At 35.2% G+C, this 27841-nt stretch overlaps 4 protein-coding genes across 5 annotated transcripts; all 4 read right to left on the reverse strand.

Annotated features, from left to right (window-relative positions):
• Window positions 1–1765: 1765 nt before the first annotated feature.
• On the reverse strand, window positions 1766–2317 carry LOC147521071 (uncharacterized). The gene has a single exon (XM_086558021.1). It carries the CDS (start codon window positions 2315–2317, stop codon window positions 1766–1768), a length of 552 nt encoding a protein of 183 aa, XP_086414147.1.
• A 6183-nt stretch (window positions 2318–8500) lies between these two features.
• On the reverse strand, window positions 8501–10207 carry LOC147521072 (uncharacterized). Its single transcript, XM_086558559.1, has 4 exons — window positions 9832–10207; window positions 9595–9719; window positions 9425–9500; window positions 8501–9035 (listed from the first exon to the last, which is right to left on the reverse strand). Exons 1-4 carry the CDS (start codon window positions 9920–9922, stop codon window positions 8770–8772), a joined length of 558 nt encoding a protein of 185 aa, XP_086414685.1. The 5' UTR covers window positions 9923–10207; the 3' UTR covers window positions 8501–8769.
• Window positions 10208–15451: 5244 nt separating this feature from the next.
• Window positions 15452–17881, reverse strand: LOC147521073 (voltage-dependent L-type calcium channel subunit). Its single transcript, XM_086589786.1, has 3 exons — window positions 17402–17881; window positions 16484–16721; window positions 15452–15749 (listed from the first exon to the last, which is right to left on the reverse strand). The coding sequence occupies exons 1-3, from the start codon at window positions 17708–17710 to the stop codon at window positions 15607–15609; spliced, it is 690 nt and encodes a 229-aa protein (XP_086445912.1). The 5' UTR covers window positions 17711–17881; the 3' UTR covers window positions 15452–15606.
• On the reverse strand, window positions 17873–27498 carry SOS1 (sodium proton exchanger, putative (NHX7) (SOS1)). 2 transcript variants are annotated; one of them, XM_086589608.1, is made up of 23 exons: window positions 27264–27498; window positions 27141–27191; window positions 26951–27042; window positions 26757–26834; window positions 26525–26682; window positions 25967–26068; window positions 25770–25887; window positions 25198–25250; window positions 25040–25110; window positions 24434–24512; window positions 23997–24052; window positions 23357–23541; window positions 22467–22514; window positions 22248–22355; window positions 21798–22029; window positions 21065–21367; window positions 20400–20497; window positions 20156–20287; window positions 19833–20051; window positions 19529–19735; window positions 18954–19218; window positions 18472–18773; window positions 17873–18388 (listed from the first exon to the last, which is right to left on the reverse strand). In XM_086589608.1, the coding sequence occupies exons 1-23, from the start codon at window positions 27463–27465 to the stop codon at window positions 18110–18112; spliced, it is 3438 nt and encodes a 1145-aa protein (XP_086445734.1). In that variant the 5' UTR covers window positions 27466–27498; the 3' UTR covers window positions 17873–18109. The 2 variants fall into 2 exon arrangements, with proteins under 2 accessions (XP_086445734.1, XP_086445804.1); XM_086589678.1 differs by having other exon boundaries at window positions 24434–24478; window positions 25040–25105; window positions 27264–27496.
• Between the last annotated feature and the right edge of the window lie 343 nt (window positions 27499–27841).

Here is a 27841-nt window from a genome sequence, read left to right on the forward strand (position 1 = left end):
TATTTTGCCCACTAGACTCTGATAACCTATAATTATAAATATGAAAAAAAAAATGAACCAAATAACATTTTTTTTTCAAAACAGAAATAATACACATAAACCCACACAAAGACTTTAGAGCAAGTGAGGCAGATGGAGAATTAATTGGGATGGACAGGCATAATTTGACCACAGTGTAGTACTTGAAGAGAGGGACAGAGATGTTTCCTGAGCTGAATAATTGAAATTGTGATGATTACTCTATCATTCATTCACTTTGTTTTCCTTTCGGTGAATCATGTCAGTATTAATAACCACCTTTGACTTGGATATAAAACAACCAACTCCCCTATAATTAAACACCTATTATACACATTCCATTCTATGTGCACGAGCTCTGTATGAGACTTCAACGTCGTGATCTGCTCAGGTCACCAAAATATGAACTGGTCCAACAATCTTACAATCCAACCCATTGCCATGATATTTTAGAATTCAATTTTTCACTGAAATGATGTTAAATTACAACTCTAAAAATCATTATGTTGCTACATTTTGTTTCCAATACCACCTAAGAAATGCCTGAAATGGTCCATTCGCAAAAGGAATTCTTGCACAATGTTATTTCTCGGTTAATATTGGTGTCAAATTCCTTTTGGCAATTCGTTTCTCAGCTAATTGCATTCTTGTGATCTTTGGTGGTTCAGAGAATCAGAGATATTAATTATTCTATGAGATGTATATACACAAAAATGTACAAGGAGGTGATTATACATTATCCATTGCCATTTTCTAATACAATTCGGGTTAAGGTTGAATTTGAGGGGGTTCTTAACGGGCTTTGACCAAGTTGCTAGAATAGGCCACAGCTCCGATTAATCCGCCCTTGTACTTGTATTTTTATTATTTTTCGAATGCATTTAATTTCATATTGTATAGGAAATTGTACTGCATCCTAGCTGGTGACCTTGTACAGGACATGAAAAGATTGATCAGAGATAAAGAAGAATTGTACCAACATCTTTTGAAAGAGGTGTAACAACCTTGATATTTATTCTGGTTGTTAGGGTTTATAATGAAATTCTTTGGTATGGGTTTATTGCTATGATTCTTTTATGCTCATTGCTCTTGGTCCCTCGGAATTGATAGATGGCCTAGCCTTTGGATTTCAAAGAGAGAATACCACTAGTAAATGGTTTTTGTCCCTTGGTATTTTTATAATAAATGGAACAGTTGAAAAATGGAACAGTTGAAAAATGGTACAAGTGAATGTAGATGGAGGAGTGATTGTAGGTGTCCTTTTGGATTGTAACAAAAGTTCAAGTGAAGTACTTCTGGGTATCTTTCCATATGATACTCTGTGCACATTGCCCTGAGAACGTAGTTTTTGAATAGAGGTGGCAGTTTTGTACACGACCGAACCCGACATGAAATTAGCGGGTTCGGATTGGAGAAAAAGCCTTTTGGGTCATTTAAGAGTTGAATAGCCGAATTTGTCAAATAAATGGGTTGGGTTAGGGTCACATGTTAATCCAAATAACCCGTGAGTAGACCCGATTAGTTCTTGGGTCTAATGGGTTGGGTCATCAACTCGTAACCTGTATGATCTTTTTTAAGATATCATTATCCCAACTACCTGAACCAAAAGATAAGAATCAGTAGTAGTATTATGTTTTTTTTTCCCGAAACTTTTAGGGGTTAGGCAAACCCAACCTGCATTAATCTTAAACTCTTGGATACATTTTCCCTCTTGCATCCTCACTAACGATTACAATCAGATTTTCATCTAGTGGATGTTGTACATTACACTTTGATCACTCATATTACACATTCGAGCTATATAATCAGTTGCTTTGTTATCTTCTCTGAAGATGTGTTGCACCTCAACTACCTGAAGTTCCATTCTGAGACAACTTATGGCATGCACCACATTTCCACAGTACCATGACACATGTTCTTTACCCAGCACAATATTAACTGCTCGCATGGAATCAGAATTGATGCTTACCTTTCGGGCACCAATACATTTAGCTACAATTCGTCCAGCATGTACACCAATCAATTCTTGTAGTAAAACTGATTTTCTTGTGCTGCTTCCCGAGTACAATGGTAAAACATTGCTATTGCTATCTCGCATTATTCCCCCAAATCCAATAGGTCCATTAGGTTGCACCGTTCCATCTAGATTGATCATTATAGTATCATCTGGTGGTTTCCACCAGCTGCACATCCTTGTAATCCTCGGTTTCAGTTGAGTTTGAATTCCCAACAACTGAAGTATTCTTCTAGTTTCAGCTGAGTCTGCCACTTGAAGTTTGTTTTGTAAGTAAATCTTCATTTTCTTCAGAGTGTCTCGTGTACATGTTGCGCTAAATGTACCCTTCTCTTGAATCTTCTATAATTCCTCTCATTCCACATTGCATACACTATTGCACACACTACGACTCTGATGGATTCTGACTCTGAGGAGTTCTTCTTAGTTTTTCTCAAGATGTAATTCCATTCTCTAATAATATTATGTTGTATAACAATTAAGCGTGTATTTTTAATAAATTAATACATTTTAATTAATTCAGACTTAATCTATTGGTGTTTATTAGTTTATATTTGCAAAAGTTAAAATTTACTAATGGGTTATCTGTTAACCCGATTCGAATTTGGCCCGCCAGTTTAACGTGTCACGGATTGGGTAACCCATTAATTTGGTGGGTTCGGGTTGGACAATCTTGACCTATTTATTCAATGGGTTGAATTTGGATTTGGTCCTTCAACCTGAGATCCGATTTCAACCCGGCAGAAATACGACCCGACATGACCCATTGCCACCCCTATTTTTGAAGGTGTGTTTAGTATCATAGTTTTGACCCACCCCATCATCTCTCACATTCACATATGAGATTACCAAAATTCTATAACAACGGAATCTTTTGAACCGAATTTGTGAATACACTGACGTGGCACTCATCAGGCAGGAAGTGCGTGTGTATTGGTCAAAGAAGTACTGAAAATCAAGGTCTCTACTTGCCACATCAATGTGTTCACAAATTTGGTTAAAAAATTATAATAAACTTTGACCTCTTATTAATCTGAGATCTGATTGAGAGCTTACCACCTAAATTAGCTTTGTCCAAGAATGACAATTGGATTATAGTTATCAAACTTAACAACGACGAACTTGTGGGGGGGGGACTATCTATCTTTCCAATCGACATTCATCATTCTCCATGTCACGTCCACACATTATTTATTCCTTAAATAAATATTACATTCTTTCTCACTGGTTCAAATCATAGACGTAACACGTAGTTTTGTTGGTATTTACGAGTCAATGAAAATATCGGCTATTAGTTTGGGCACAAAATATACACCATATTGCCACAATGTAGTTTATGATTGGTTGGAATTTTCAGAAAATTTGAAATTCTTGAGTATTATTACGGACGTTCGATCGATCAACGTACACAATACTTTGGATCGGGTATATAGGCTTTACAATTTTACGTCTTGGGTTGTCCCAACACGCTACAGTCGCACCCTGTGACTAGGAGCAGATACAGGATTGTCACCCAAGAGGGATTGCCTCATACTAATTTATACTACTATAATTTTTTTTTTGGGATAAATTCTTTATTATTAACACTATTGTGTTTTTGTGTTTTGGCAAAATTGGGGTGAGCTACAACCTCCTTGGATCTGCCCCTGCGTGTGACTTATCGTTCATATCCAAGAATAGTCGATTTTATTAGTGTATACTCTTAACCAGATGTTCATAGTCTATGTGATTATAAGGTTAAATCATAGAATATTTCAACCTCATTTTCGTCTACTTATTATGATGTGTTTTAACTTCAAAACGATTAACAAGATGTGGAAGCTAAAAATTTGCATAAACTTTTGGGCAAGTCAAAAAGTGCTTGACCATGATTTTAGGGGGCCGTTTAAATTCGACAAAATAACAAGGGGTAGCTCCAAAATAAGCAAGAATAATACTGAGGCACCTCAGAATCACACATCCACTGATTTTGACTGTGGTAGGTAATATGCAGTAGATGGTTTGTAAATTCCAAACAATGGTGGCATGGTACAGCTACTCTCTGGGCCTTAAATGAGGGGTAGACAGAACGGGCAGGACAGTCTTTGAGGACACATTGTCAGACACCCCCAGCCTTATTCACCGGGCGAAGCAATACGATATGAAACAAACAAAATACTCTCAACGATGTGATTTGAAAGCTCAGTTACTTCTTCCTTCTCCCTTCTCACTCTCTCTCTCTCCTCTCTATAAACAAAGCATTGACTACATGCAGTTGGCCAGTTGGGGGTGGTAACAAATACAAGATTGCACTCATCATAAGGCCATCATAGCTCTGAATCTCTGATAGCTACTTTACTTTTCTGTGTTCTGACTTCTTACTTTCTCTCTCTTCATTCTTTTTCTTTCAATCATAAAGCAATGGATTACAAAATCATTTCACTCAAACAAAACTTTCTCTTTCTCTCTCATCCATTTTTCTATCTTTTTCTTTTGCAAAAGATAGAAAAAAAAGAAAGTCTTGTACCTGTCTGTCTACCTAGCATTTAATGCTCTCTTTTCTTTTTTATTTATGAGCCCTATTTAGAACTAAAGGCACAGAACACAACACACATGCACAGTCATAATACTGGTCCATAGTTGACACAAGTCATTTTCCTTGTAACGTCCACATTAAAGGATGTTGTACATCCCTTCAACCACGTGGTCATGTTTCATTTGATATTATGAAAGAACTTTACTCTAGGGAATAAATGCATTTTGCTTTTTAAACTTAGTGTGTATCATGGACAAGGAATATTTGTTTGTTGCCAAATTTTGTTTTTATTTTGTGTTTTTATTCCATCTTGTTTGGATGGAACGAACAATCGACTATGGCGGTAAAATTACTGCTAATTTCCTTCTTAAATTAATTTCACTTCGACTAGATTAAGATACATATTGCCACCTTAGGTAGTTAAAAATAAAATACCATTTTAGTTATTTTGGCAAGTATGAAGAAAAAAAATTAGTTAAAATTAATTATGACCGTTGTTATATGTTTACACTTGCATCTTCGATTACATTTGCAAGAGCTGTTATGATGAAAATTCATTTGAATTAACTATGAATTTTGATAGAAAATTAGAGCAACATATACGATTTTATAGTCTTTTTTTGTGGAATTGATATGATATGAATTATTGAGAAAATCGACTTTATAAATATCTCTGGTTGGTCATGAGGTCCAAAAAGTGAAATTAATTCCCAAGACAACATAATTCTCGAGTTTAGCTTCGCTTCTACACCTGACTTGCTTTTGAACAATAGTTTGAGTAAATTATTCTGAACAATCTATATTTCAAAATAGAATGAATATCATAAAGGTAGGAAAAGATTTTAGAAAACAACCTTTAGATAATTAAATAAAACTGTCGTTATCTGTATTTCAATTACAGAGATTGAAATTCCGTTTCTATTGGCTTTTCCCAAACATCCCATCGAATTTAAACTTTTTGTCTTATTTTATTTATTATTATTTTTTTTCTAACTGGTTGTAGCTTACGCGCACCTGTACTAATCCGGGGCCCTGGTTGGAAATTCGACCGAATACTGCCTCGCCAGTGGCCTCGGATGTCAATTTTTACATGACCCGCTAACCCGGCACGAAATTAGTAGGTTTGGGTTGGGAAAAAAAAAAAAAAGGTTTTTGAGTTATTTAAAGGTTGACCCGCCAAACCCGTTAAATAAATGGGTTGGGTTATGGCCACATATGCTAACCTAAGTACCCGTTAGTAGACCTTATTAGTTCTCGAGTCTAATAGGTCGGGTTATCAATCCGTGACCTGTATAACTTGTTTTAAGATAAGTTTCTCCTATTTTTTAAGATATATACATCGGTAATCATGTTTTAAATGAGATCAGTAATTTTAATATTGGCGGAGTTCAAGCACCCAAACCTATGGTATCATTACCTAAAGGTTTTACCGACTACCTAAAATAAACGACTAAAATGAGAAATTTAACTATCATATTGATTCATTTAATAAAGATATGTTTTGTCATTCAATTTTCATTGATATGTAATTGAATTATGAATGGGTTTTTAGAATTAATATATATTTTATATATATATATATAAATTTTTGATAAATAAAATTGTGAAATACTAAATATTTTGCATACATGTTATAGGTGGGTTGGGTGGGTTTGACAAACCCAATACAATTAGTAATTGGGTCGGGTTTGGGTTTGATCTCTTAACACGTAACCCAAATATGACACGACATGAACCCGACCAAACACGAGCCATTGCCACCCATATTATTTACCCTGTTTTGAGGGGTAGCACAACTGGTCCAGTCTTGGGTTTGCTCCCCAATGGTCACCAGTTCGATTCCCCTTAGGGCCACTGGCGAGACAGTACCCGGTCAAATTTCCAACCAGGGCCCTAGGATTAGTTGAGGTACGCGTAAGCTGACCCTGTTTGGCCTTGCCTGCCAGGTTGGGAATTAGGCCCATCTTTTTGGGTCTGCCGCAGTGGATAGATTTACGAAAGTCCAAAACCATTTGCATTTTTGACAGTTTGGGTCCTTGGGCTTAAGTAGTTTGTTACTTTGTGTTGTGAACTTGTAGGTCTTTTGGAAAAAGAAAGAGGCTTCAGTAGGCCACAGTATATCCATAAGCCCATAAGGTTACAGTGTATATTGAGATTAGGCCGAATTTAACATTTTTTGGTTGGAGAACTTTGCAAGAAGTTCTACAAATTCTTCATGGAAAATGACATTGCAAATCTTAATAAATCAAGGTCCATAAACAGAGAATCGCTAAAATGAAAAAGGATGTGATCAGTAATCACCTTGTAGAAATGTAGAATGTGTGTGCTAAAGGAAACTATTTGTACTAGGAACAGTTATGGCTATGTGTACATATACAATTGACCTGCAGTACTATTTTGGTCGGGTTGGCCTCACCGAAGCTTGCTTCTAAGTTCAAGTTTCAACTGTAACTTGCAATAATCCATTGATGCATTCTGGGAAAATTGAGATCGTTCATCGCCCAACCAGCCTTAGAAACATCTATTATCATTCGACAAACTTGTATCAATCGAGAACACATGGATGTAAGAATTTGCTTGATACGAGCGAGTGGATCGGAAGTCCAAACATATTGACGTACCTCATGTGACGCGATATAGACAATTTGGACGTTACTATAATTTGGAGGGTCATGTCGCAATTGGGCAAGATAGTTGCCATTCAGAATAGAATGTCAACCAGACAGCTATGATATCGATGTTGCGATACAATTCAAGTGTGACTGAGACCTGAGACCAGCTTTTCTCCATTCAACAAATCCACTGTGATCAACCATTCCTGCAGCGATGTTATGAACTTCTAATTATTGGAACTATGGAGTTCAAGAAATGGGTCTCAGTCTCCTGGTTTAGATCCGGGTTCATGTAAATCCCTTTCTTCGGCCCAAATCATAAAACCTCACTATTCTGTTTTTGAGATTGGGAGTTCGATATCGTTATTTTTTGGTATTTTTCTTTTTATTCTTTTATTAAGGTTTTTGGCAAATTTCTTTAGAAAAAAAAATTAGGTATGGTAAAAAAAAAAATCTTTTTCAACAATAAAGAAATCAAGTTTAACAAAGAAACATGTGTTCATAAAGAAGAAACAATGAATAATCATTCTTTTTCTCATTTCGATTGATTGTTGTGAATCTTTGTGTTTGTTTTATTGATTTTTCTTTATTTTTTCTAATTTGAATAAATTGGGTTTCTGTGACTGTAAATTTGTTTTTGTATAGAAATTTAAGTATGCAAATTTATTTTTACATATTAATTTTTCTCAGCAGATACCATGACTCTATGTAAATATGACTATACAAATTTAACTTTACATATATAAATTGAATTTTACATACCAATGTCATTATACAAATTTAAATTTACATAAGAATTTTCAAATCTCAAATCTGGTTTTGAGTGGAAGAAAAAAAACATCAAATCTTGATATTACTTCTCAAATCTGATTTACTTGGTTGGAGAACAACAAATTTCGAGAGAAATTGATTGAGAGAAAGAAAAGAATAATTTCGTATTTGAAAAGAACAAAATGAGAGAAAGTGAGAAAAAAGGAAAGAAAGAAAAAAGAGAATAGTGGTGTCATGGGTATTTTCGTTTGTTCCCGCTGATAATTTGGGGTTTTGAAAAAAAAGAAATTACGTGAGTTTGTTGGCATATAGGGAGTTTTAATATACCGGTTTTTTGAGTAGGGAGATTAAACCCAAAACCTGAAATTATGGACCGATATTTTATCGTGCATATCTTCTTTATGAGGTGTATGTGTATGAATCAATACGTTTGCTTGGGCTAACTCGATTTGGGCATTGGTAGTATCTGATCGGATGGGCTTTAGTATTTTGACCACCTAGGCGGGCCTTAGTTTGGGTATCATATTTACCCCACTTATGAGGGCTGTTTTTGAATTTTTTCTCGGTCCATGGGAAAGCAAAAATCCAATATGTTGGGGAAAGAGCTACAAGAGAGTTCCCAAAGTACTACAACTCTACAAGGAATGATTTCTCACTTCCAACTTCCAACTTCTTCTAACACCACAAACTACACAAAATTATGCGTTGATACATAGACATTCTTTAGACACTTTCCTTCTCGTGCTAGAATCACTAACGCGTATGTATACACATATACATCCATGGCGAAACATCAAACATAATTACACATGATACAGCTTTAAAAAGAACACCGACGCTCAACCCCTTGTCTTGATGATGGTCACAGTGCCTCTCCCTTGGGTGTGAATTCTGGTGACGGCCACCACGGCTTTTCCTGATGGACCAAAGCCCCTAGCTAATACACGTGGATTGCAAGCCAAATCCCCAACAGGATGTCGAATGGTTCTTGTGGGCCGCATCATTATTCTCTCGTTTATTTCATTAAGGGTTACTTCGCCTTTGAGCCCACCGGGCTTCACCATTTCGAAAGGGTATGCGACTTTCTTTAGTCCATCATTATTCTTCTGCAGAACGAACCCATAAAACGTCGTTTGGATTTGGAGTGAGCGAGTTGAGTGTCACATTACTAGTACAAATGTACAATGCACCAAATAAGCTTACTTCTAAAAAAACGAAGGATGAAACATGAATTATGACTTGAAACTGTTGAAAGTGCATGTGAAAAAACCCAAAATACTGTCAAAGCTATTATAACTTATGAATCGCCCAGGCTGTAAAAGCATGGTTTGTATTTAAGTTCTACGCATATATTGTTATCAGGTTTCAGAAAATCAAATATAGTCCCGCGTAATCATGGTCTCAAGTGAAAGTTCCAACTTTTCAACCTAAGTTGTGGTCACATCGAAAATCTGAACTAACCAAAACACATCTCTGGAAGACTGGAACAGTTACCTGGGATCAAGTTATTCTGCTTGGAGCAGCTAAAATTTTCCAATGAGAGTCCACAATCATTTGAACTGCTGCAGTTCTGTGTTCAGAAAAAAAAATAAAATGCATAACCATAAATCTCTTGTACACTGAAAAATAAAGAAAGAAGAAACAAAGAAAAAAATAAGTTAAACCTTAGAGAGTTCAGCCACTTGCTCAAGAGAATCATCTGAAGACATTCTTCTCCTCTTACAACGATTGATCCAATCATCAACAGCATCTTCAAGGTAACCAGTCGATAAATCTAGTGACAGAGAATCTGACTCCATATAAAATCAATAACAATATTAAGTACTTGCAACATAAAACAAGCAAGCTGCAACCAACCAAACAAACAAACAGTCAACGAGTGAGGAGAAAAGAACCGATACCAAAAGAAATGTCTTCATTTAGAACTCCAAAATTTTGAAAATCCCAATCCCTGGTAAACTGATAAGAGCACAGATTTTCATTGTACGCCATCTTTGTTGCGCCTCAATCCCAAGTGTGCATTGGCGTTGCATTTGTTACCACAATATGTTATTATATATGGAACATGGTTAGAAAAGTTAGTAATTGATTTTTCTAAAAATTGATTTGAATTGTGATTATAAAACTGATGGGTAGGACCTATAAAGTATGATAATTTGACAAGATGGTAATGCATAGAGCAGGACAGCAGTGAAGGACACTAAACACTTCGATGATTGAATAAGCTTTTCAAGTAGTATTGGAAAGTGTTAAAAACAATGCGGTCAAGCAGACCAATACAATGAAGATAAAGAGAGACTGAGAAAAGTTTGAGATATGATTCGATATTGTTATATACTTATATGCTATTTTTTGTTCATATATATATACCTGTTCTAAAGAAATCCCACTATGAAAAATAATAAATTAGAAACTGATTTTTAGTAGAGATGTTCTTTTCACAATATAAATCATCTTTACAAATCAGTACATTTGAAGATGTCTAGACACATCAAAATTCACTATAATATTATAAAATTATCCAACAGTTTAGAGTTTTCAAATTTAAAAACAACATTTAACAAAGTTAAACATTTTGTTTAGCTTAGACTGATTTTTTGTAGAAAGATTTTGTATCACGAGTTCATATAACGGGCTCGATATAGATATATGTATTCACTATCATTTTTATCTGAGAGATAATCCTTAGCTCGTTTGCATTTGTTCCTTTTGCATTTGTTGACGTTCCTCTAGTAGCAACGGTTACGCACTTAGACCTTAGCACATTGGAGGCCCTAACTAAAGTTGGATGTGGGGTCTCACTAAACTAACCCTTTGATTGTTCGACTCGTAAAACCTACAATATATTTCAAAATGTAGGAATGTCTATTCCAATAGAACTCGATCTGATTAGTCCGCAGTTTATATTAATAGGTATTATATTTTAAACATATACCTTCTATTATTTTCTGTGAATTTGTTTAAAAAAGTGAGTACTTGGGCAGTTCACACTCCGTCACTCACCCACTATTATATGGTTAAGATAAATTGTAGATTCTTCTATATGTTATAGGATTGAGTAGGCAACTTCACTTTGTATTATTCATCCAAAGTTATAAAATAGCAATAGCGACTGACGGTATGCTTTTCCATTTTTCTTCATTGACTTGTTTGCTTGGGTCAGTATTAGGCTATTTATTAGCTAACTAACATGTTTTTCCCACAATCAGGTAGACTTTTTTCCCCATCTAAGAACAACTATAGGTCCCACTTTTGTATCTGAACCTGGCGTGATATGTTAGTCAGTAGGTAGGACCATTGTGTTGATTTCACTTCCTTCTCACCCCAACTGTCTGATCTCTGAAGGCTGCAGGTAACACAAACTTTTCCTTTTCCTTTTTTTTTTTTTCCTTTCTATTGTTATTAGTGTCTGTATAGTACATTAATACCCTTATTATGTAGACCGCACCACTGCAGCATAGTGCAAAATATCAGGATATAATAACACCAAAAATCTTGATATATTTCATCAATATATCCCCTTTTGTTTTGTAGAGACATTTTACATACAAACATTTGTTAATATTGTCTATATATTGATAAATATAAAAAATTCATCGATACTGTTGTGATATTTTATGATATATCATAGATATGGAACTAGGGGTGTAATATGTGGTGGGTCAGACAATCCACGCCTTAAAAGGCGATCTTTGGGTCGGGATTTTAGGGGATACAAATCCAAATTTTACGGGCGGGCGGGTTTTAGTTAAAATCTATCACCCTAGTGTTGATTTAGTTTATCCGGATTCGGATTGGGTGGAAATTGTTATTTTAAGCCAATTTCACACTAAAAAAAAACTTCATAATTCGGCAAGTAATATATTTCCAATTCACAACATAAAGAAAAAAAATGAAATCAATCAAAGAAAAATAAACAAAAATGAAAAACTAGAACTTGAACCCAAAACCATATATATCTGAAAATTTGAAACTTCTTTATTGTGATTTATTATTTGTAAATTGATTATTTTTTATGATAAAATGAAAATGTGACGATCTATGGTACAAAACCATAAAATATAAACTAAAAGAATTCAAAATTAATACATAGATGAATGGTTCATCTTCTCCAAAATTTGAAAGTTGAATTTGAAGTCTTGATCTTTGCCCAATGTTCAAACTTGAACATTTGAAATTAATGCTGAACTCATAAGTTTGTGTTCATATCTCCCAAATTCCTACAAAAGTTAAAAGAAAATATAAACAAAATACAAAAATATTGGAGTTAGTGTCTTGAAACGGTGCGGGTCAACGACTTTTGGCACGGTATGGGTTCCGGTGGCTCAACAAGTCGGGTTTGAGCATATAACCTATACCCATAACCCGACCGCATATAGAAATGGCGGCGGGTGAAAACCGAGTGCCCAACTGGATGATGGGTCAACGGTTTTTTTTTTACACTCCTACATATAACCAACACATAGTGACAGAAACAACCATTTCATTTCTAGTAAGTAACAACAATCGATTCCTATTTCTTCTATTATTAGTTTTTTCAATAACAAATAAGTTTCATCATCTCATCATATTCATCGTTTGAATAATCTAGATCATCTAAATCGATTCCGTAATCATTTGAAAGCCTTTATAATAAAGGTGGTAATGATCCATCATCGATCATCTTCGAGTTCGTAGTGAATTGAACCAATACAATTAATCAAATTTGAATGATTTCATTTTTTGAGCTGAAATGAAGTGGGCTCTTTGTGATATTGTATAGTGAAATGGAGTGGAAGTGTGGAAGAGGAACAAGTTAGTTTTGTTGTTGAAATTAACGGATCGGATTGTTAGTGATTGAGTCACGAATGGATCATTATGAGATTATGGAACAGATCGGACGTGGAGCTTTTGGATGAACAAGTGTAATTCACGAATGGATTCTTGTTAATCACAAACTTGAAAACAATAAGTAATCTCATTCCCTTTCTCCCTATTTCAATATTGTTTTTTATTTCTATTTTGGAAACTTATTACATTTTTTTTTATTTGAATGTTTAGGTGTGCATTGAAGAAGATTAGGGCATCACCAATGCAGGCCTTCAAAACCCATGGCCATGTCAGCGTTTTGGAGGGCCAATAAGGAGGAGCTAAAACTCTATTTTGATGGGTGTTCCAATGGAGAAGATAAACTATTCCTTTATAACTCGTGAAATAAGAAGAAAAAAAATCATAAAATGAAGTCACGTGATGACTTAAGTGAAGTCATGTGCAAAGTTTCATAGGCTTCGGATCCTTTATAAAAATCAGAAATCGGACCATATAATAGAATCGGATTTAAAAAAAAAAAAAAAATATCAGAAATCTCTCTATCTTCCAATACACTAACATGGCACTATCATGGCAAAAGACTAAGTCACTGGATCACCGATTCAACCAATGGGTGGTTAGTTGGACCACAAATGCTATAAACACACTATTAAATTGATTAGAAATGTTACAAAATTATTTGCAGTGTAATGGTCATGAAGCCAGTTCCCACCCAAAAGACCTACGTTCAAATCTATGCATTATTAATTATTTAATGACATCTTACTATGAAATATAATAATATATAAGATATATTGGCAAAACACGTGCTTGTGGTAGAGCTTCAAACAATTTTTCCAGTTACCCAATGTTTGAGTGTTAATATTACAAAATAAGATTTCTAATTTTATAGCATATATTGGCAAAAACCGTCTTGAATGAAACAATTTTTCAACCCAATGTTTGGTGACTAGGTAAAACCGTTAATTTTCATGTATGATAACCCCAATTTGGGTTAAATGCAAAAAAGATCTACTGAATGACCCAACCCGGTTTGGTGACTAGGTAAAACCGTTAGTGGTGTCCGATAACATGTTTTTGCACTCTATACATCTCTTGGTGTTTCTTCTGTGTTTGTATCATGTTAGTGGTGTGTGCATGTTTGTTGCATACACATATATGTTTGCATGTTTGTTGTGTGGTTTGTTGTGTGTGTACACATGCATAGTAGTGTTTGTATGTGTATCAGATTACTACTTCAAATTTAAAAATATCATCGACGATAATAATATTGAAATCTAGATAAATTGCATAATTGATTAACACAAGATTTGAAGATTTGAAAAAGAAATTCAATTGTTGTTCAATTGCTTGTGGAACTGGTGTCAAAATCGATCGAATTATTCTTCAATTATCAATGATCTATAATTTAAAAGTGAAAAAGTTAGATTGTAAAGTGAGAAGAGTGTTTGTCATGAGAGAATAAAATGTTTTTTTATAGCTTAAATCACTAATCACAACACCCAAATCAACTAGCTCAAAATGGAAATAACTAGATTTCAAAAAAATTTACAAGTTTATAGTTTGAGTTTTTTTTTGTTAGACGGAGAAAAAAAATAAATGTTTTCTCATATCTTAAATTACTAATCACAAATTCACAACACACAAATCAGCTAGCTCAAAGATGGAAACAACTAGATCTCAAAAATATTTTACAAATTTCTAGTTTGAGTTTTTTGCTAGATTGAGAAGAAGATCATAATTGGTATTAAACAAAAATAAATTATTGACGTCAACCCAAATATGTCTTAAAACAGAAATTATTGATGTCAGCCCGTTTTTGTCTTAAAACCGAAATTACTGTCATCCGGGGCCTAAAACCGGAATTCTTTGTCAATTTATAGGTTTGGGCCTAAATTTGTGAAATCCATAAAATGAAGACATATCTAAAATGATTAAATTAGAGGCCCAGAGTTGGAGGGCAGTTTTTCTTTAAGATCCGTTAAATTTGGAGATAAAGGCCCGTATCCAGGTTCCATTGGTGATGCCCGTAGACTTGCTAGACAAATTTGAACAGATCTGCTCATAGAGAGGTTAATTTGACTGACTAGAAGAGTTGATTTGGCGATATTTTTTAGGACTAATTTAGATATTGCGATATTTATAAAATATTGATATATCGTGATTATATTGTGATATTTTAGAATATATCCACGATTGAATCAGTTGAATACTTGAATGTATCAAACCCATATTCTGGATATTTTGTACTATGGCCTGCAGAACAATTAATCCTCTTTCTTTTTTTTCGATAATCGAACAATTAATCCTCTATATTCTAGCAATCCTCAGTATTTTATGAGTCGTATTTTGCACATATTATATTATGGTACTATGCCTACATATATCTATGGTCTATGGGTAATTCATGAAAAACTGTGGAAAATAGATGCTGCTCAGTAAGTTGACAGATAGCTTGTATGGTATACAAGTATCATTCACATTACGAACTCAAAACCTTAAAAAGTACACAGGGACTTCGTAGGTGGCACTGCCCAACCTTGGGGGCTGCTTTTCCCAATCGTGCCATGCATATCTCAACACCACCAAATTCTGGATTAGTTATTTTAACAAGCCAAAGTATTATCATCGCATATAATTCATATAAATTTTCATAAAAAAAATGGTACCGTTGAAAACATAAATAAAAACTCTAAAATTTGAAGCTGAGAGTTGAAGAAACCTAAAGCAAGACCCTCATATACTAATATACTATTAGACAAAAACAATCATCCCATAAATAAGGAGATTTTTTACAAAGAGAAAACATACAAACAGGTAATGTGCCTTATTATCACAAGAAACTCCAGTAGACACAATCAGTCCGACTATTTCCCAGGTTCATCCTGCCTAGTTTGGCGAGAAGCAGAATAAGCTGAAAGTGCTGAACCCGTCATGCTTAATGAGTGTTTGGCAAGACTCATGCCCTTCTTTGTGGCTATCCACACAGTCCAAAAGAATCCAATCCAACCTACATGAAATTTTTCCACAGCAAATTCAGGTTATTGAGAATCAAAAGCACAAAAAATTGCAGTCTTTTTTCCGTAAACAAAAATTTCAGGGTTCATTTCCCCGATCGGTAATACCTCTCCAGTCTTAGAAGGATCTAGGACTAGATAGCATAAACACCAACTCACCAAGACAGAATCTCATAGTAGGAGCTGAGTTAACCATTTCTTGTTCTACATTAGCTACTTGGGTACACTATCACTAGTAGCAATTACTGATGATTGCCAAGGGTATGCGTCCAAAATTTGAATTTCAGGATACAAAACTAAAAATTTTAAGGTCCCTTAATCTTTTCGTTGTATACAAGTAAAAGAAACATACACGTATTTTCTATAGATCACAATCCTTAAAACGACATTTCATTGTTATCGCTGTGACAAGTACCATACTACACCCAAAGCATCAGAGTCAATTCTTGAACAGTGTTTGTAGACATTAAAACTTACCAACTTGTTATAGTCATCCTGAAGCTTAAAGCAGATTAAATTAGCTCTTCTGAATTTTGCACGTGAAGTTTAAGTTTTGATTCAAACCCATCAGCACATGGGCAGTGGTTTTGCCTTTTTGAAGACCTTTGTTATTAGGAGGAACAGGAAAGTTGATATTATATGAAGCATAAATTGCAAGGCTATGACTGGGGTAATGTGACGATTGATAAGGAAACAGTGTGGGCAAACTACCAAAACTATAATGTACCTGTCGCAATCAGAACTGCAAAGATGGTTGTTATGGTTGCACTGGATATAACAAATACAGCCACGGACAATGCGCCAATGTAGATTGCCGTCATGCAGGTGAAGAAAATAGCTAAGCAGCCTCCAGCAGCTGCTACAGATATGAGAAGAGAGATGATAATTGCATTGACAGTTGCAGCAACAAAGAAAACCATAAAGACTAGCAATCCACTCAAGGCAAGAAGTACGATTGTTCCAATCTGCAATATTAAATTTTTATTACAAAATGTCAATAAAGAAGGAAGAGATAAAGAATCTATCCATATTGGGTGACAAAAGAACAAACATAAGAGCCTCCCATTCATGGAGCTCACCATGGAGGTTCAAACACCAAAAAAGAAACATAACAGAAACAACAACTACAATATGTGGCCTATACACCAAAAAACCACATAGCTTAAGATTGTAAGTGGAAAGCATTGTGCACAACAAACCAATCTCCTAAACAAATTTGGATCTCTCCCCAAAATTGATAACGAATTTCAACCCTGTTGGAATAATTTAAACTCAATGTTAACCTTAACGCACCCCGCAACTGAAAGAATCGGAGTCTGGCCACCCTCCTAAGAGGGCATTCTTAAAGGTTTGAAAACTACCCACCACTTGTTGCAAGAAAGCACCTTCCACCCCATGAATAGGTATCTACAGTGTCATTCCCCTGTCCCAGAGTCACTAACTATCATCACTTCCATCTTATAGGCAACCAAGACAAATGGTGCTTTTAGTTAGCAACATTTTGCCATCCATTATCCACGAGTTTCTTCCCCATTAATTAGGGACGATTAACAAATTGCATCTAATTTCAACCGTTTATGTCGATTTATTTATTTTTCGTAGTATAAAAAGAAAGAAAACACCAGTTGGTTTAGTGTTTACTTACAGAGATGACAAGGAGAGCACGAAGAGCAGTGCCTTGACGAGTCCAGATAAGAAGATTCCGAGTAGAATTTCTAGAAGCTTCTGGAATCAGAGGAAGATTCTGATAGAAAGATTTCTTGATCCGTACAAATAAAGACGTTGCTTTCTCATCATCTTCAGGTGACAAAATTGCTCTAAAGATACGTTCAAGAACACCGTACAAACTCTCTTCCACATCTTTATTAGTAGATTGGCCCTCAATCTGTAACAAATGTTGATTCTTTTCCACTTCTTTATCTTCTTCCGTGTTTGTGTTTGTTTGCTCGCTCATCTTTTCTTCTTCTTCAAACAAAATGCTCTCTGTTTTCTAGCTTACTTTTATTAATAACAGTGACAAGTGATGACCGACAGATACATAGATAGATAGATATTGTACCGCGTGTCCTTTTGCATGCCAACACGCCAATCAACGCAAAGCATTTCCCAATGTTAATTTTCACCACAAAGATCAAATACTTGGTCACATTTATTTATGTGTATACAAACTTGATCAACTACATATGAGTTTCTCTATATTTCTAACGAAGTAAATTGTTTCCTTGGTTACAACTTATGGCTTCACAGGAGTAGAACCAGGACAACTCTTACATGAATACATTTACCAACATATATGATGTGGAAAACTTTAGGAAGTGAGCTTTAGGAACATGGTTTAGGGACTTCAAGACGTTTACCGAAAAGAAAGCCTACTTGGGGAATCAATTCTCACGATGAGGCCAGAATCATCACCAGAGTCATCACTTGAATCAACTTCGACTAGACTCATTTTCTTGCTTCTATAAGGAATTGGGGAATTTAAGTTCGGTCCTGTGGTAGCAGCTCCCTCTGATTGGACAGAAACAAGTGGACGAGTATCTGGATTCCTCGGAGGCACTCTTGGATATGAGAGGCTCTTTGCATGGGAACTCCTGGGAAAGCTTTGTGTGCGGTTACGAAGGTGGTTATTAACCTTATTATCATCCAAATAACAATACATTTAGCACGGAAAATAGCAAAAGCAAAATAAAATAAGGTCGGAGTAAAAAGAAAAACCATGCTGCCAAACATGCTGAGCTGCATTGCTCTTGCTGATAAATTGTTTGCATGTTGATCACTTCCGTCCATATGCTGGTGATGTCTTCTTGGCATGGGAAAAAGTTCTGGCCAACTCATTAGAGCAATATGCTCTCTACTTTGGCCTCTCGGGAGGTCGACTGAATGAGAGATCCATGAAGATGACCTTTTCTGGAGAATGTTATCACCCTCAAGTGCTGCCATGTCAAATAAAATAACCCTTGCTCTGGTCTCAACCAAATAACCAGATCCCTGATGACAGAAACTTGTTGCCTTGGCATCTGAAATTAAAAATTAATACTGAGTACCTCAATATCTTGATTAGGGTTTAATAGAATGATATTTAAAGGCGAATACAATTGGAAAATGAAATGATTTATCATATATCATATATTTTTAAGATCACATGTACCATGCATATGACTTAAAGAGCTAGCAATGGATCTAAATGTTGTAGTTACCAGGTTCTTTTAAATTGAGAAAACTCAGATCTCCATACGAAGATAATAACACTGCTGGAGCTGGAATCAGTTCTTCTAGGACTTCTTGTGATTTAATATATCCTTCTAATAAAAAACCAACAGAACGATTCGGTATTTCTATTGTTTCTCCCCTTAAATATATGTTCATCGTTGATCTTTCCACAACAAGAGCTCTTAGTTCTTGCATTGACATTTTCTCATATACTTGTGGAAGCAGGAGTTTAGCAATAACTATAGCACTCTCCTGCAAAAGGCCAAAATCTATCAAAGTCAGCTCCAATGAAGAGAAATATTAAGATTGGGCCATACAGGTGTACCCAAGCTACATAAATGGAACTAGATGGCTGTTGAACGGACGATACCACTAATAAACAGAAATAAGAACTAGATCTGTCCTTTTTCATAACATTTATCTAGATCACCTATTTTAATCACGCATAATGTCTCTTCTAATATATTGTATTTCAGTGTCACTTAAGTAAAATAGAAATGGAAGAATGGATTTTATAGACATACAAGGTAGAAAATATGGTTTATAACCAGTTTAACAATACCTGCCACAGAAAACCTTCTACTGTAGGATCTGATCTGAGCACTGAAATTATCTTTTCAGCTTCAATGAAGAAACAATGCACTGTAGAATCTGTTATCATATTGCAGATGTAGGGCTTTCCAATCAGTACTTCGTACAGGCCCAGAGAACTTCCATGCGAAAATATTGGATGTAGCGAATGCTTGTTTCTCAAACTCCGACTCGTCCACTGCATCAATGTGATACTTCCCTAGTTTAGACGTTCACGAGAAAACTGGATAAAGTTTGGCAACTTTGATAGTATACTAATCTATAAAGTTTTGTACCTTAACTACCCCATTTGAAATAAGCCAAATTCCAGTTGGCTTGTACCCCTCTTTGTAAATAGGCACCCCGTGAAGTTTCATCTGTTCTTTAGTAGAACCCTCAAGAGGCTGACGAACCTGAGGAGGAAGAGCTCCCAGCAAAGGATGACCTCTCAGCATATCACTTATCTTTGGCATCTTTACTAATGGAGGATTCCTCAAAAGTTTTTTCAAGTCAGTCTGCAGACATTATGAGAGTTAGTTCAGAATGCATTAAGGATCCTTACTTGCATAAATTGAAGATAAGAAGAAACTATAAAACATATACTATGGTCTCAATCTACCTGCACAGCATCATGAAGGTGAATCATCTCTTTCTCTTCCAATAACCCAACCTTCTCAAGATTTTGCACATAATCACCCAATTGTTCCAGTATTGAATATGTCACTTGTCTTGTTTTGACGACACGCAACACCTGGAAATGCTCTCAATTGTTATATGTGTGCACCTCTATCACTGAAAAAAGGGCATACAAAGGAAATCTTGTGACCTGAGCTATAAAACCCAAGTTGTTTAAGCCTACAAACCTGAGGGAAGATGACACGAACATCTTCCAAATACTTTCTAGCTTCTTCTCCTTCTGCCTCGCTTTCATTGATGACCACAGAAGCAATTTCACTGTCACCTTGAAACAAAAATGTAAGAGTATGTTAAGAGGGAGGAAAAACAATACAGAACCAAAACAAATAAATTCTTCTATTTACATGGCTTCATGTTATTTTTAAACTATGGGTATATCAATGTTCCCTTTCCTATTTAGACAAAAACTCCAGATTTGGAACTCTTCTGAATAATGAAGGAAGCATAGTTTCAGTGCTGAACAAAGTAATAATACAAAAAAAAAAAAAAGTTCAATTATCATGGTTCTGAACACCATACCGACTGCTAACCTAGTGAAGAGAATAAGGGACTGTGCCATAAATTAATTATGGAACAACCAAGCTCCTAATTTTATCCAAAAAGTGTCAGCTTTCATACATTGACAGAATAAAATTCTCTCACTTTTTTGCACTCATCTCTTTATCCATAAAACACATAAAGTTATATTCTTTGGAGTCTATATCAGATCCTTCGGAAATGTGTACTAGCAGTTTTCAGCTGCTAATATTAAGACAAGGGCATGATAGATTACAAGCCAAAGTACTACAGAAACAAGCATCAAAACCAGTAACACTTCGTGCTAGAGCAGTACCAAGAAAATCATGCAGTTGCCTCCTTGCGATTCTGTGAGCACGGAGAAATGCAGCACATATGTAACATGCCGATTCTAACCTCTCGACTGTAAAATATGTCACCAACTTTTGCGGACATAAATTCATTTGCAGGAATTTATAATAGCCTGGGAAATGAACATGCGCTTTGAGACCATTCCAGTCACATAGAGTCTTGTGAGAAACCAAATCCATCGCCTCATCAACTGCTTGCATCATAATATTTGCAGTATTCTGGCTTATCCTTCCCTCTTCTAACATGCCCCAGTAAGCAGCTTGAACACCTGGCTTGAAATTAATCAAATATCAAAACCAATACCAATACTTGAACTGCCTGTCTAATTGTGTCTGTGGTACAAGATCCCTTAACAGAATGATACAGCCTGTAACTGAATCACAGTGGAATCTCCTAGTAGACAGTTTTGAGGAGTTGGGAGTAAACATATATAAATCATAAAGTATAAGATAACACAAGATTAAGCTTTTCCTTTTTTCTGCGTCAGAGCTATGGAATAGGAACTTTTCGATACTTCCTATTCTAAGGGAACCAAAGTGATGAGTCAAAAAAAATAAAGATTAGAAATTTAAAAGTGCATCACATGCATTTTCTCTCTCAACTTACCTCCACAATGCACATGCTTCACTTCATACTCAGTGTTAGACCAATCAAAGATGGAATGGAAGAAAATGATACGCAACGTCAAATGAACTTACCATTTAAGAGGCGTATCCTTATATCTTTCAAATTCAAGGCATCCAGATGATTCTCACTTTCAGCAACCGCATGAGGGTGCACCCTCTCTCCTTCCATGTTATTCAAGCATGAAATATATCCTTTCACGGTAGGCCAATCAGATGGTCCTAACTCTTCATCATCTCCCAGATCACCGAAAGCGTCTAATGCCTTGTTCATCATTTCATACCTAGTATACTCTAATATGCGTCTCTGTCATAGAAAGCAAAAAAAAAATCAGTTATCAACTTTTACTGTTCATGATCTCGCTATGTGAACATCAAGCACATTATAATCAGTATATAGATGAGATGCACAATGAAACTGGTCAAATAACAAACATTAGTAGACTAAGCAGAAAGCTTAGCAAACACTACTTTGAGAATGCTAAATCAATATCAAAATAGTTGTGAGATTAATAGCTCCCATACCTTTGCTTCGGTCAGCTTATCCATATGCAAATGATGTAAAACAAACTGTGTAGTTGAACCGTTCACAATGAGAGTCAAGAATACAATCCCACCAGTGAAAAAAACAAACTGTAGAACGAAAATTTTCATTAAAACATGAAAGAGTAGATAAATATATGCATTCATTAATGACAATATCAAACCGGATCAGAGAAGCTATTGTAATAGTCAGTGGCATACCAATGTCCCCGTATCTTGACCAAGACAAGACAAATTATCACGGGTACGCTGACATGGAAAGAAAGCAGTCAGAACATATAGAACAATTTGGCACTATAAACAAGAAAAATGATAAGAAAGCAATTAAAATTAGTAATACAATGACACAAGTGATAGAAAAACGTGGCACAGTAAGCGAACTCAGGACACTGAAAAAGAGATGAAATCATGGTTAATCTTTTTGGATATTTTCTTAGGTGAATCTCAACAAGCAGCACTTATCAGCATATCTGATATTATTGGTCTTGTTCAATAGTTGAATAATGCATTGACAAGAATATATTAATGGTGAAGTTACATACGATGCAAGCCTCCTCTAGGCTCTGGCCATTTTGATAAAACAATGTTCCCGATAAGTTTGGTTTAGATGAACTTTGGGCTCATTGGTAGCGAACAGGGGAATCTCACTAGTTCAAAAAGTTTTACAAGAGGTTACAAGGTATTTCTAAATCCTCTACAAGCCTATGGCAGAAGCGTCTTATTCAAACCTTGACTAACACAGGCATAGCACAAAAAATGACTTCCCAACATGTACAGATATTCGTTTCCAAAAGTATCAGGCATACCTCCAATTCTGGTAAAGTCAAGAAAATGTACCTAGAAAATAATAGTTCTAATTTCTAAAGGAATTAGATGGATAACCAATACAATACTCATTAGTTAGATGGAAATACATCTTTCTTTCTATTAAAAGAAAGTTTCTACTAGACTAAACTACCAGCATTTATCACAAACACACTAACACTATCAGCACTGAAGACTGAGCAATTTGACAGTAGTTTCGTATTAAATTTTTTTACTTCTAACAATATGGCTTCGCTTCTAGCAATAAAATCTATGGTATGACTTACTTTAACTGATAACGACAATGACAAAGCCACGGCACCTCGCAAACCAGACCAAACAAGAATAGTTGCTTCCTTCCAGTCCAAGCCGTAGCCAAAATATCTTAGAAACGGATATAATGTTCCCACAACTATAATGCGAGAGACTTGAACAAAAACATAAAGTAGAATGAGATAGCCCCAGGATGTTCCTGAGAGATCGACGAAAATTAACAAATTACAAGCGAATATATATTCCTTCAATTTAGCATATATCAACATCCAACAAGTTGCTCATAGATATTGACAAATTTGACATCAATAAATTATTCCTTATAATTTAAACGGAAAAGTATTTATTAACTACATTCGTTCTCTTCCCCCTTACTTGTTAAAGTTTATTTACTAACCCCCCCATGCACATGCCATCGCAAATAAAAATAAGAGGTTAAGCAAATAAATAACAAAAAGATGATTCAAACAATTTAAACGTACTTCCAGTGATATCAAGCTGACAGGTGAAGAAAGTATTTTAACATGTTAATTGTTTAAAACTAAGGCAAATAAAAATCTTAAACAGATTACTTAACAGCTAAAGAACCTGCATGATCTCAAAGCAAGGTTGAAGTATGTAAACATTGGATTACTTTGAGCAGTAATATGTTACCATGGTTCTCGAAGTAGTTTTTACTGTGAAGAACACTTTCAGCAATAACAACTCCACTGCAGAAGAAAGAGAATCGTGATTCAGAATATATTCTCCGTCCGCTTGGAATGCTAAAGCAGTGAATATGTCATCAGAAAAGGTGCTGTAGCGCATTATATGTAATTACCGACAGTATTTAGTCTCTCCCCACTAAACTTATACAGGTCCAAGTAATTATGAGTTTATGACACACTATACAGTTGCTAAAATGCCTGCATTGAAATGGGTAAAGGTCTGATTTTAACCTAGGGTTCTTAAGTAACAATCATTCCCTATTTAGCATGACACCCCTTTAGCGAGAGGTGGCATACAAACAACAGAATATGAGAATGATGAGATGTAGAAAAAACACTTCAACTAGATGAAAACAGAGCTGGAGTACCAAATTTTGTTCTCACCTTAATATGAAAATCAAAGTATTAGCAATGTAGGCAACCATTTCCCTGAGAAGAGAAACAAAACTTATTCCAAAGAGTTCTGAAAAGAAAATAAACGAAAAATATAATCATGCAAAAAATCTTTAGGGACTTGAGACTTTATCACTGTAAGAGTTCATTCATTTATATCCAACAAGATGTTGCACTTTAGGATTTGAAGACAGGTCTGCTTCGAGTACCAATAAGATCTTTGACGAGGCTAGCACCATATACATTATTCATTTTTCCAAGAATTCAAATGATGAGAGATCCATTATTTCTTTGCTGGGAAAGTTAAAATTTAGTCTAAATCCAGATTCTGTACGTTTTCATTCATTTAGAAACTACATAGTAACTTTTCAACATAATGTTAGTATTAACTACACAGTTAAAACTTACTTTTGCTAGGTTGTTCTCTTGGAGTTTTCTGAATGTATTACCTTTTTCAAATTCTTTTGTACTGGTAGGTTAACTGAATCTATTTCTGTTTCAATTATTTCTACTCCTAGCCTCCTAGGGCGTATTTTTAACAAGGGCTTATAAACATACCAATCACTGAATAAGATTTCTTTGAAGCAAAAAAAATACCAAAAATGATGCAAGCTTTGTTGACCATCACCCTTAAAAGCTGTCCTCGCAACTGAAGAGTAGAACCTAACCTTACATAAAATTAGAGATCATTTTTCATAAGTTATACATCTTAAAAAACAATTAAAATGAAGCTGCTTACAGAAGATTCCACTTACATTCCCAGAGTCATTACAGTCAAGACACCAGAAACATCAGCAGCATCTTGAGCCTAGCATACAAATATTTGAAAATAAGTTTTCTCTTTAAAGATATGTACAGAACATATTTAGGCGCTATAAAGCATGCAACTAATCCAAATTTAAAATCAATGGTCATTTATACTTCTGATAAGCATTAATGTCAATGGGAAATGACATAACTAATTCCAATACCCCTACATCACTGATGAAGAAAAGAAAACAGATTTAAAAGATAGATCAAGTTGACATGGCTTGTACTATCAAGTTAACAACTTAAGAAGTATATGCATATATTATTGGCCATACTGTACAATAACTTTGATAACAGTTTTAGCATTTCAAGCCAAATGCTTTGTCATCATCAGTCTGAAACCTAGCTCCATATCAAGCATTAATCTCCTTGATGAGAAAAATATGTAATAAATATTTCACTGAAAAAATTCCATGTGAAGTTCCTAACTTTGTGCCACATCAATCTCCTATGAAATACATGCCATGAGAAATGAAGTTCAAGAGAGAGCAAGACAACTTTGAAAAGATAATCTTACAGTGAAATAAGCAATATAGCTCACAGCAAGAGTCAGCGTAATCTCTATCACGGTGTCGTTGAAAATATATCCCAACCACAAAAATGAGGCTATCCCAAAAGCAAGACCAATACCTACACTGGTCCAAGTAAAGAGTTGTATGACCAAAAGTATATATCTTTAGTCTATGTTTTCTGAACAGTGGCAGTGGTACATACGCTCCAATTGAGACACGAGTTAGATATTTGATTATGTCTCCAACAGTAAAGCTCTCGCCAAGGACCATTCGGTAGAATAGCTGAAACACCACAATAGCCGTCCTGAAATTGAAGGCCACATTTAAGGACACACAATCACATCTGTCAAAAATACTACTTAGCAACGAACTACTTTTCACGCATACTCAGGGAGTTCATAATTTTAATAGACGTCTTAGACCCTGTTTAATTCATTTTATTCATTGAAGAACTAAGACTTTCCCAGGAAACTGCAATTCTATTGTGTTTTCACTATCAAAATTGGGCAGGAAAGTTTTCCCATAAAAAACTGTATCCTTCTGCCCTCTGTAGAGTTTAGAAGACACTTTCTCATCTGCCCCCATCATAAAAGAAATTCCATGGGAAAATGACATTTATTTTCCCTTCTTCCAGACCGCTCATACAACAAGAGTAAGAAATCTAACAGTAAGGACTACCAGATTTATTATGAACACTTCATTCATGGGTTCATGACACATATAAAAGGAAAAAACAGAGAAAAGGAAAGGAGATGAATACCCATCATTCATCAAGGACTCCCCTTCAATTATCGTATTAAGTTTTTTACTTGCACCAAGCTCTTTCAGCAAAGCGACAACCATGACAGGGTCTGTGGCGCTAAGAAGCCCCCCTAGCAACAATGATGTTTTCCAGCTCCAGTCATATGGAAAAGCAAGCTGCAGTGCATTTATTGCAATAGTTGTTACACAGGGGAGAAGCATTGGTCCAAACAACAAGATTCAATAGATACCTTTATAGCAGATCCAAGAAAAAATGTTGAAATAATAACACCTGGACCAGCAAGTAAAAACATTTGTGCCATGCATCTCTGCACAATTTCGTTATATATGGTTATTAAGAAATGAGTTTAAGACAAGTGTGTGACAGTGAAATAAACTATAAACATCATAATAGGCTATAAATGATTTAATATACAAGACAAACCTTTATCTGGTGCACTTCCATCGAAAACGAACTCTCGAAAAGAAGCGCAGGAAGAAAAACAGCTAATAGAAGGTCGGGATTGATATTCGCCCCTGCTCAATGACAGCAAAAAAAAAACTCTTGTCAAAAGATACATACTTTAAACAACAAACAATAAACACTAAACAATAAAACAGGAATATGTACTTACAAAGACGAATCCCAGCTCCAATTTTTCCCAAGTGATGACTGGTACCATACTCTGCATAAAACAAACAAAATGATAACACTAATAATAATTATGCAATATTGAGTCAATTAAGTAAAAAATTACCTAGAGAACCAAGGGCAATGCCAAGAACAAGCAAGGCAACGGTATAAGGAACTTTAGTACCACGTAGAACATGTCGCGAAGCAATTCCAAGCACTAAACACAAACCAAAAAATAAAACAGCTACCACTTGATCATCACCATCAATACTACTACTCGACTCTGGAATTTTGAATGGTATTGGTCCTTCTGCTACACTTGTCATTTATTCTCTCTCCCCAAAAATCTAACCAGATAGTTGAAAATTTAGTTAGCGTGAAGCAGTTTATATTCTTTTTTGCGAATTTAGCGGGCGGGACAGTGAGACGTTGGGTTTAAACTGACTAAACTACCCATGCCTAATTTGTTTTCTAAGGGCATCTCCAATGGGTTGTGTAAAATTACACCTTCACATAGGCGCCACCTAGATGTCATTAGGATTTTACACCTCTAATTGTATACTATTATAGAGTCCATAAATATCCACTCTCTATACTCCCCAATGGAGAAGTGTAAAAAAAAATAGATTTTAAACTCGGAAAGTGACGTCCCACTTTAATTTAAAATGGGACATCACTTAAAGTGACGTCCGAGTTAAAAAA

This window comes from Coptis chinensis, chromosome 1, assembly GCF_015680905.1.
Source record: "Coptis chinensis isolate HL-2020 chromosome 1, ASM1568090v1, whole genome shotgun sequence".
Lineage (NCBI taxonomy): Eukaryota > Viridiplantae > Streptophyta > Magnoliopsida > Ranunculales > Ranunculaceae > Coptis > Coptis chinensis.

What these genes read in the sequence shown, in the direction of transcription:
- LOC147521071 (XM_086558021.1), bottom strand. Translation starts at nt 2,317, where the DNA reads ATGAAGATTTACTTACAAAACAAACTTCAAGTGGCAGACTCAGCTGAA.
- LOC147521072 (XM_086558559.1), bottom strand. Translation starts at nt 9,922, where the DNA reads ATGGCGTACAATGAAAATCTGTGCTCTTATCAGTTTACCAGGGATTGG. An exon ending in AAATGAAGACATTTCTTTTG is followed by an intron (nt 9,720 to 9,831) that starts GTATCGGTTCTT and finishes ATATGGAGTCAG; the next exon opens with ATTCTCTGTCACTAGATTTA. An exon ending in AAGTGGCTGAACTCTCTAAG is followed by an intron (nt 9,501 to 9,594) that starts GTTTAACTTATT and finishes TTCTGAACACAG; the next exon opens with AACTGCAGCAGTTCAAATGA.
- LOC147521073 (XM_086589786.1), bottom strand. Translation starts at nt 17,710, where the DNA reads ATGAGCGAGCAAACAAACACAAACACGGAAGAAGATAAAGAAGTGGAA. An exon ending in GTGCTCTCCTTGTCATCTCT is followed by an intron (nt 16,722 to 17,401) that starts GTAAGTAAACAC and finishes TTAATATTGCAG; the next exon opens with ATTGGAACAATCGTACTTCT. An exon ending in TGCAGTTCTGATTGCGACAG is followed by an intron (nt 15,750 to 16,483) that starts GTACATTATAGT and finishes AATTTCATGTAG; the next exon opens with GTTGGATTGGATTCTTTTGG.
- SOS1 (XM_086589608.1), bottom strand. Translation starts at nt 27,465, where the DNA reads ATGACAAGTGTAGCAGAAGGACCAATACCATTCAAAATTCCAGAGTCG. An exon ending in TTCGTGTCATCTTCCCTCAG is followed by an intron (nt 20,288 to 20,399) that starts GTTTGTAGGCTT and finishes GAGCATTTCCAG; the next exon opens with GTGTTGCGTGTCGTCAAAAC. An exon ending in ACCTTCATGATGCTGTGCAG is followed by an intron (nt 20,052 to 20,155) that starts GTAGATTGAGAC and finishes TAATGTCTGCAG; the next exon opens with ACTGACTTGAAAAAACTTTT.